This window comes from Macrobrachium rosenbergii, chromosome 9 (assembly GCF_040412425.1).
Source record: "Macrobrachium rosenbergii isolate ZJJX-2024 chromosome 9, ASM4041242v1, whole genome shotgun sequence".
NCBI classification, from domain to species: Eukaryota; Metazoa; Arthropoda; class Malacostraca; order Decapoda; family Palaemonidae; genus Macrobrachium; species Macrobrachium rosenbergii.
The window spans coordinates 10,094,914-10,105,161 of record NC_089749.1 but is presented as its reverse complement, the minus strand read 5'-3'; the positions used below and the strand labels follow the sequence as shown (position 1 = coordinate 10,105,161).

Sequence of the window (10,248 nt, the reverse complement as noted above, 5' to 3'; positions counted from 1 at the left end):
CGGAGCAATCGAGTTTTCCGTACAGTGTATACAGTAATGCTGTATGAAACTCGCAGCCACGGCCCATGAAACTCTCAGCCGGCAGTGGTGGCCTGTGTTGATGCGGTGCCAGACGCACGATCATGGCTAAATTTAACCTTAAATAAAATAAAAACTGCTGAGGCTAGAGGGCTGGAATATAGGCCTATACAAAAAAAGATACTAGCACAATACTTCCGGTAGAAATTGAAAATAAGGAATATTTATATAAAGAAAAAGAAGAAACCAGTAAATTACAGACAACAGAAAGCTAAAAATAAAAAAGAGTAAGTTTACAAAAGAAGAAGAAGAAGAAGAAGAAGGAAGAAGATACTCAACGTAGACCGATCTAGGGCAGCCCACGGGCTAACCCCCCGGTAAAAAGTCACAAATCGGGTACTCACAAAGTCATACCTGAAGGCATTTGGAAACGATATTGGTAGGGAAAGGGGGTTGGAGGAGAGTTCATTACGGACACACACGCACGTCCAGTGTCGCAAAAACAGGGGTAATATAAAAATAATAAAAAGTAAAGAATATTCAGGGAAGAATGACCAGCAAAAAGCGAAGAAAGTGGTCTGTTATTTCTTTAAAGGATTTTTTTCCATACACCTTTTTTCCCAATCTGCAGCTTGGTGGAGTGGGGTTGGGGGTGGGGAGGGGTTACCAAAATGGTAGAACCTTTAGATCCTTTCAGTTAGTCTTTAGGGATGAAGATGCTAGACCTATATGCCGTTTCCCTGATTCCCAATTGCCACTGGTACTAATTTACAACTGAGTCCCCTGGTGGCGGTAGGCCTAGCAAAAACCGTAGGTCTCACCACTGTGCCAGTGTGATCTCAGTGCTTGTGTGTGTGTGTGTGTGTGTGTGTGTGTGTATTGAAGGGTGTGTAACTGGTTGGGGGTGAGGTTTAGGCACTGTGGGTGAGAAATAATATTCTATCAACAATAAAAAGAAGCTTTAAAACCCTTTGGAGATTACAGTATATTCATATATTACACTTGTACGTATTTCTGCCCATTCACTGAATATAATGAATGTGCATTGAATAAACTGAAATTTCATACTGAATGCTTAAGCACCATTCAACGTAATGACGTTGCATCAGGAAGAACAATGACATTATTCACAGTAACAGAATTACAAACTGATTTTCTAATGATAACTTAAATCATTACATAAATGTTTATCTTATTAGAAAGACTGTTTACGTAATAATAATCACCATGGTTTTACCAGCAGAGTCGATATAATGTACTAATGTATGAACAGATCGAGATAGGTCTAAAACCAGAGTTCACCAAAATCGTAAAAGTCAGTTTCCTTCCCGTTTTTGCATGAGCGTGAGAAACTGATACGAGAGAGTGAGGCAGAGAGATTGCAAATCAATCGATCGATCACTCAATCAATCAATCAATCAATAAGTAAGTAAATCAATAACGATAAGTGCGATGTTACACGAGTGGTGAACGGCGCACGATATGCACACAAGATACTATCAGTCACATGGGTGTTTATAAAAAAATGAAGATTGTCATAAGAAAGCACTAAGGAGTATGAATTCTATTTTGAAAGGCATCAATTATTGGGCTGATTTCTTTTGGTATATGCACTGTTATAACAACTTACTTTTTCAAATGCTATGTAATAAATCATAAGACTAATTGATGGTGTGCTGGGCGCAAATAAATCTTATGGGATGATTTTGATTGTAATGTGAAGCACTGTATATTTCTTTAAAATTATCTGAGAAATTGAAAATCTGTTTACTTTTTTAATCAGAGACGATCTTGAGAAGCTTATAAAACGGAGGAATAATGTTTTTCTAGTTTAGGTCCCCTCTCTGAAGAAACCATTAAACTCAATCTAGTAATTTTTGCGATATCAGTGGAAAAGTGAAGTTTGACGTTTATCACTGTTGCAAGGGATAAAGGCATACTTTTGAGGTATATATAAAGTATTGTCTATGGAAAGACAAGGACAGAAGCCCACACAGCATCCAATCACTCTTTAAAGCAGATTTCGAACACCATTGAAAGTAATTTTTCTCAATGGCGGAGTAGCCACGGAGCGTTGTAAACGCCATACCTCTAAGCACGTCCAAATTCTTGTGGATAAGATTTCATTCTCTTTATGCATCCATATGCATATCCTGAATACTATATAGATAAAGTATTTTTTTTAATCTTGGTTATTCACTGATTTACCCAAAATACTAAAAAGAATTTAATATTTTAAATATTCTATCGAAGTTTAGAGTGAATATATCGTGCACCTTCTATCAAAAATTATGATGAAGTTGAGAGAGAAATGGGAAAGAAAGAAATTAATTTCGTTGTATTTGAGATCTGAAGTGATTTTGCAGTAACTATTACACGCATTACAAATAACAGATGATCAACCATTCCTTCAGAACTTCCACGATTGCAATGTCGACGTCTTACAATTGTTTTATTTGGCTTTTGAAATGGCTCTGATGTTTTAATTTTGTCATAAACCACCATTAAATACTTTAAAGAATTCAAACAAACGACCAGACTCACCAACTGAACAAAAAAAACCAATAAAAACCAATTTCAACAGCCTCATTCCGCTCTGAGCATGACTACGTGACATCCGACGATAAATTTGATATCTATGATTTCCTTCCGCTCATGCTACGCTCGGATTTGCACGGCAAACTAAGTAAAACTAAAGAAACCCTTTAAAAAACATAAACCTTTACTTAAACAAACCGAATATCACTTTCTAGCTTCTTAAAAACGCACAAAACTCGACATTCAAGCGAAAGATGCCATTCCGAGATCCTAACGCCGGACTAAGCAAAGCTTAGAAATACCTTAAAAATTACACCGCAATTAAATCAAAAAAGCTAAATACGATTTTTCAGACTCCAAAAAACTCAAACAAATCCATAAATAATGGGAAAAAAGAAGGTTTTTGGAGGCGATGGAGGAGAAAGCCATAGTCGAATGTTTACCTTCTTCTTCCTCCCCCGAAGAAAGGAGTGAAAGGGACGCACTGCCGAAAGTGTTGAGTCACTTGAGTCACGTAAAGGAGTCGAGAGAGTCGTATACACCCCCCTGACGATGTCGTCGGCGTTATTTGGAGGCAGTGCCAGGTCATCCAGTAAAAATCTGGTTGAATTCAGGGTGAGTGGAGCCGTTATTTAATTTTTTTGGGGGGATAATTAACGGTGTGGGATGTTTTACTGAGGTTTAGGTCTAGGTTACGTCAGTCGTGCGACTCTAGGCCTATAGGGTCTTCTAGGCCGTTGGGTTTTTATAATTCCGTTGAATTTAGGGTAATTTTGGCTGTATTTTTATTTATTATAGAATATTTTACTGCTTGTTGTCGAATTTTTAAACTTACAGGTTAGGCCTAGGTTACTTCGGCCTCTTTAAGTCGTTTGGCTCGTAGGCCTATATCGTAGGATTAGTCTAGGCCTGGCGTTTTTAATAACGATTATTTGGCCGTAATTTTAATATAGAAATCATAAAACGAAAAATAGAAGTGTTTCTTGATTAGGGAGATTAGGTCATAGGCTACAGGTTACTCTCGTTGGCCTCTTGAGGCTTTTAACTCGTAGGCCTATATCGAGGCACAGTCTAGACTCCTTGGCCTCAGAGACTAATATAAAATGCATCTAATTAAAAATTAGAATCTTTTCCTGCATAAGGAGACCGATGGCTATAAAGCAGGCCAGGATTGGCTAGGAAGGTCGTTCACCGAATCCTTGAAATTAGTCAAAGAGGATAGGCCTACTCTTTAATAGCTTATATTACATATTGGAAATGGGTCGTTTCTGCCGTAAGTCATGTAGGCAGTAACATGCGAACGGCCGAAATGGGTGTACGGGCAATCCTCGGGTTAAGACGGGCTCGCCGTACGGCGCTCTTCAAATATATTCATCGAAAATTATTTCCCAGGTTACGACGCGTGTTCCAGGTTTACGGTGCCGACGGAAGAAATATGGGTATTATTTTAGAAAGAGGAACCAGCCCAAAATGACATGAAAATATGTTTTTTCTGGTGATTTTGATGTGTTTTGCACGAATATCACCTTCATTTTCCTGGGAAATTAACGGTTTTAGACTTTACACCGGAGCACCTACAGTTTCCCGGCCCCTCGACTGCCGAGCCGAGGAAATCGCGGAAGAACACCAAATCCAATAATAGGTAGCTTGCCAGGAATCTTTAAATATGCGGTTAGCGCGAATAGGTTCATACGACCTACTGACAGCACACAAACGGGGCGACATGTTGGTTTTGGTGTTCTTCACGATTTCGGTCGTGGTCGAGTAGGCCCGGAAACTGTAGGTGCCTGAGTAAATCTAAAACCGTTAATTTCCGAGGAAAATAAAGGTGATATTCGTGAAAAACACATCAAATCACCTAGAAAAACATATTTTCATGTCATTTTGGGCTGGTCCCTCTTTCTAAAATTTTACCGAAATATGGCTCCAAAAGAGCAGAATGGTGAAAAATTTGGAGGGTTTTGATGAACGACTCGATAAAATGCAGTTTACGTCGTTTACAAGAAACCCAAATTATTAAAAGTAAGGCTTTCTTACGATTTTCGACAATATTTCGAGTTACGATGATTTTTGGGTTATGACGTGGCGTCAGGATGGAACCCCCGTCATAAACCAGGGATTGCCCTTAAATAATACTTTCATCCCTGAAGGGCTAGTACTAAACACTGTGTCCCAAGGAGCTTCCTCCTTCTCTTACGGCCTATACTTCACATTGCCTAAAGTTGTAACGGCCTAACAGGTTTACAGCCAAAAATAATACAGCCTAGTCTTCCCGAACTCTTGGAAATTAGGTTAAGGTTTAGCTTGGCATTTGTAATATATATCATATAAAAGCTTCAGCATAACTGCTGCCTATGTAATAATTGTCTAGTCTAGTACTAGATGGAAACCTACAAGAAGTCATATTCAGACATACTGGTCCTGGTCGTTTTGGCCATAAGTCATTTAGGCCCTAGTATCCGAAACAACGTAAGACGTTACGTTTGTGGTATTTTCCATCATTATTTTATGTTTTTCATACATCCCAAGGGGCTGGTACTAATCACGCGCCCATTTTGCACGTAAAAGTGCTCAAGGCCTGAATGACTTATGGCCAAAACGACCCGAATTGAAACTGAAGACTACTGGGCCTACTGCTCCACTCTGGATCGGTAACTACTGGTTTACGTACCAAATGGGCACTCTATTTACTACCAGTCCCTTAATGGTGAACGTAAAAATATAAAAGACAGTAATTAAAAGCTTAAACAAGACACAAATTTAGACGAAAACAAAAGACAAGTATTCCAGTCAGCGACTGGTGGGAACAGGCTGCGTTAGTGGTCTTGAGATTTACCTTAAACGATCGCATAAATGACCAAAAATCCCCGAAATTTCAACAGAACAGGGTTGGTGGAACCCCCTCAGACTATGTTAGGTCACAGTGCCCTAGGTAAAGGTTAGGTTAAGGGAAAGTTACATTTGGGTGAATTAGGCCGTTTGGTAATTTTAGCAAAAAAAAAAAAAAAAGCATTCATATACATTCGGATGTGCAGTTGCTTCGCGTTTAACACAGTTCAACTGCCATGAAAGTTGATGAATCTTGAACCTGTCATAATAGTGTGGTACTGAAGCTAAGATTGTAGACCGACAGTGAAGCGTTGTTAGAACATTATTTGCGGAAAATTCGCCCATTCGCAGTATTTTTCACTGAGAAATATTCACTAATTACTGTATTTTCATATTTTCATGACTAAATGCACTTTTGTGATAAAACTATTAAAATACTCAGGTATAAGCATTTTTAGAGGGTTTTTTCTTGTGTTTAAACTATCAAAATAGGCAGTTCTAAGTGTTTTTAGAGGATTTTTAAGTATTAGCGGATTTTAACTATTCGCGGGGGCCGTGTGGTACGCATTCCTGTGAATATGGGGGGGTTTACTGTAATTTTTTGGTTAACCAATATAGAAAAGGGATTGTATAATACAGTATAGGTGAGGTAATTTGAGACATTTACTGAGATTATGGAAAATTTCAAACATACTGCATTGTATGTGATTTTTGCTTTAATCCCCAAGGCTCTGGTACAGTGTTGAATATGGCAAAAACCCCGCTGGATGCCTTACGTTTAATACCAGCCCCTCAGGGATTAAACAAAAAAAAAATCACGTACAGTAGATTGTAAATTTCTCAAATGATCTCGCCTGTATTGCGTTATATACGCTTTGTGTTTAAACTATCAAAATGGGCAGTTCTAAGTGTTTTTAGATTGGGTTTTAAGTATTCTATAAGCACCAGCATTTTAGCTATTCGAGGGTGTGGTATGCATCCCCATTCTGAATCTGTAAAATTTTAAAGGTTTCACTGTAGATCCTTTATGGTCCTCTTACACTCATGAACCTTGCTTCCCATGCTTACTTTTTGTTACTATGTTAATTTGCCCAGAATTAGAGTGCTAGGTGGTCTCCTCTGCAGTGGAAGTTAAGAACAATCTTGCTCCTAAGGAGGAGGTCTCCTATATAAAAGGCAATGATGTGTTTTCCTGCAGGAACAAACATGAAATTTTTGAAGTAATTTTGTTTTGCCTTAAGTATACAAACCAGAACCTTTCATCACAGTCCCACCTCAACCACCCTGCTTGTCCCTGTGGCATTAGTGATGGGTTTCCTCCTCTAATTTCTTATAGCTGCCAGTTATTGACCTTGATACCAAGTTCAACAGCCATTCCAACTTGCATACCTATGAAAAATACAAATTACTTTAGGGTCAGTGACTGAGCCAGCTTGCTGTGAAAGGTATATTCATTTAAAGACTGCAAGGTTTGTATGTTTATGCAGTGTACAGTTTTTCTTAAGAAATCACAGTACAGTATTTAACATGCAAAGTATTTTCAAAAGTTCCATATAATTCTGTTTGTAAATGGGCTTCTTTTATTACAGGCTGGGAAGATGTACACTAAAGGTCAAATGGTCCATCCAGACAAGAGGAAGGGCCAGGTGTACTTGTACCAGGCAGATGATTCGCTTATGCACTTTTGCTGGAAGGACAGGACTACGGGAACAGTCGAGGAAGTGAGCTTATATTTTACCCTATATCTTTTTTTATGTACAGTAATTTTTAATATTATGGAAGATATTTCTGAGAATTGATGATGTAAGTTGATAACCAAAGTTTCTGATAGATTCTGTTCTGCCTGTTACTTTTTGAATTCTTTCAAAAGGTAACATTGTTTCAGTATGCTATCTTGTAGTTGGAGTTAGCATATATTGAAAAGGTTACATAATTCTTCTATTATAATTTCAATAAATATATTTACTTTTAACATTTTTTTAATGCTTCCAGGACCTAATAATCTTTCCTGATGACTGCGAATACAAACGAGTACCTCAGTGCACCACTGGAAGAGTTTATGTCTTGAAATTTAAGTCTTCAAGTAGAAAACTCTTTTTCTGGATGCAGGTAAGCGGTCTTTTTACAAAATACTATAATGAGTTTTATCATTAAATACTTAAGCCAATATGTTTTTCACCTTTCAAGTAAATTTTATATAGGCCTTCCTGTCACCCATTCCATACAGTCATTTGTTTTGCTATTAAGTAACTTAAGTTTAACATCAGTGATGAAATGATTTTATGAATCTCTCTCTCTCTCTCTCTCTCTCTCTCTCTCTCTCTCTCTCTCTCTCTCTCTCGTTACAAATAATATCATTGTAATGTGTCACATTCATTGACTTATCGTGTATACTTTTTTCCCAGGAACCAAAAACCGACAAAGATGAAGAACATTCACGCAAAGTGAATGAGCTCATCAACAATCCCCCAGCCCCAGGTTCCCAGAGATCGACTGGGTCAACCCCCAACCAAGTTTTGAGCAATGACATATCTAACCTCAGGGACTCTGACATCCAGAATTTATTTGGCAACATCAGCCAGCAGCAGTTGATGCAAATATTAGGTAGTGGAATGTCCAGTTTAGCCAATCTGCTTGGACCTGGATCGGGTGGAAGTGGTGGTGGTGGTGGTCACGGTAGCAGTGGTAGTAATAGCACCTCGGCGACAACCACGGCCTCAACCACTCCTGCAGCTACCACCACTCCAACACCAGCCCCTACCCCTGCCCAGGATTCTACCCGGGCTGGGAGTGGTAATGAGAGCAGCAGTACCACGCCAGCTCCGGGCAGTGTCCACCCTATCCAGCTGTCTGATTTGCAGAATATTCTCTCAGGAATCTCTGTACCTCCAGATGCATCAGGTTCTCCTAGATTACCAGTGGACCTCAGCTCGGCCATGACTGCCGAGGCCCTTCAACCTATTTTAACAAATGAAAACTTTGTGAATGCCCTCAAACCATACCTACCTGCTACTGCTGATGAACTTCCTCCAACCGAGCAGCTGCGTGGAACGGTGACCTCTCCCCAGTTCCAGCAGGCTGTTAGTTTATTCAGCAGTGCATTACAGTCTGGCCAGTTGGGCCCCCTCATTAATCAGTTTGGTTTAGGTGAAGACGCTGTCCTGGCTGCCTCGTCTTGTGATATGGAAGCCTTCATCAAGGTTAGTGGAGAAGTTTGATCTTTCAGAGTAATTTTGCACTGTGCTCTTGCTGGATCGGAATGTTACATTTTAGAGTATCAGGTCTGCGTAAAGTACTTGACAAAATCATGACACCTTAAGGGAGCATTGCAGCTCTTTGTAAACTTAAGAACTTTATACTGGAGATTTACTCTTATTGTTTGAGTTACAGTTTACCATATCTCAATTTTTCATTGACAGACTCATTCAGATCAGATTTTCATTTTAAGTATTACATTTTCTTTAAGAAGTTCAAAATGCTGTACTCTGTTCTGCTGTAGGTTTGTTAAATATAAATTTAATATCATCATTAAGATCACTAAGCTTCAAAGCTCCAAAGTGATGTACAAGGTATAATGTAGAGGTGGTGAACAGGACAGCCTGTGTACTACTGTATTTGATGATTTAAGACCTTTTAAAGCATTGGTACTGACAAGCATGAAGGTTTGTAAAGCCATATTGTGTGCCTGTGAGAAATCATCTTCAAAAGCAGATTTTTTAACAGCTTTGGCTCCCAGGCCTTTATCAGTACCACTTTATAGATTGTATTAAGCATGCATTTTCAAGGAAATATTTGTATTCATTTCTTTTCGCAGGCATTGGGCAAGAAGAAAAGCAGTGACGAAGGCAGCAGCAAGAAAGAGGAGGAGAAAAAGAAAGCCGACAAGGACACAGATCAAGATAAAGACGAGGACGATTCCATGTCCGTCGACTAAGATGGCACGTTGTTCAAAAGGCTTTTAATATTTAAACTAAGGAAATAGGATTTTGGTAAAACATCTAAAAATACTGCTGCATGTTTTGTATTAGAATTAATTTTCACTGTCTTGTTTGAGTTTCTAAGGAATATGATCTATGCATATACAGAGTTGCTTATTTTGTAAGTCACCACCACGGTTACATCGTGGATTAAATTTCTCGTCACGGAAAGGTGAGGACAGCAGCTCTTACGTTGATACATTACTTTTTATATCCATTTCAGGATTTGGCTGTACCAGTCCTGGAGAAATAATTTATGAATTGGTAAAATTAATCTTAGTTGTTATTGTTTAGATTTTGTAGTTTTTATGTTACTCCCTGGCGAGTACAGTATTGGAATTGTTGCCATAGTTTCTCAGTTTTGATGTTAAAATCTATTGTCTTTCTACTCTTGATCATAAAATTTAAGTAGTAATGAAGTGCGGTCATTTATTGTACCTTTTTTTTTTTTTTTCTGAGAAAAAGATGTTGAATTTCTCTCCCAAGGTTTTTTCAGCGTTCAGGTTTGTTTGAGGAAACCAACATTACAAAGATGCAATTGTATGATTATTACTGTTTGGAGAAGAAAGGACTTGAACCACTCACATTTCTGTATCACCTCAGTAGAGCAGATATACTTGAGGCAGATCAGGCAAGTAAGACGTGATTTCAGTGCTTTATACCATTTAGCACCAGTAATAAATATGGAAGGACCAGCAAAATTCATGGGAATGTAACTCGGGGAAGGGTCTGAAATGCTGGTTGCTTTGCCCTTCCGTACAGGAGAGTCTTCTAACTCACTGGTGGTGTTAAGCTTGACGTTTTATGGACAACCTTCCTTGGGCAGACTGCAAGATAATTCTGGCGTGTGTCATTGTAAAGAAGGGTTTTTCAGGTCTTGTAAGGG

The 10,248-nt window shown here is 38.7% G+C and overlaps 1 protein-coding gene across 1 annotated transcript; it reads left to right on the top strand.

Annotated features, from left to right (window-relative positions):
• The first annotated feature begins 2,948 nt into the window (after nt 1-2,948).
• LOC136841453 (proteasomal ubiquitin receptor ADRM1-B-like) lies at nt 2,949-9,781 on the top strand. The gene is made up of 5 exons (XM_067108398.1): nt 2,949-3,171; nt 6,975-7,106; nt 7,378-7,494; nt 7,791-8,585; nt 9,200-9,781. Exons 1-5 carry the CDS (start codon nt 3,109-3,111, stop codon nt 9,317-9,319), a joined length of 1,227 nt encoding a protein of 408 aa, XP_066964499.1. The 5' UTR covers nt 2,949-3,108; the 3' UTR covers nt 9,320-9,781.
• Nucleotides 9,782-10,248: the final 467 nt, after the last annotated feature.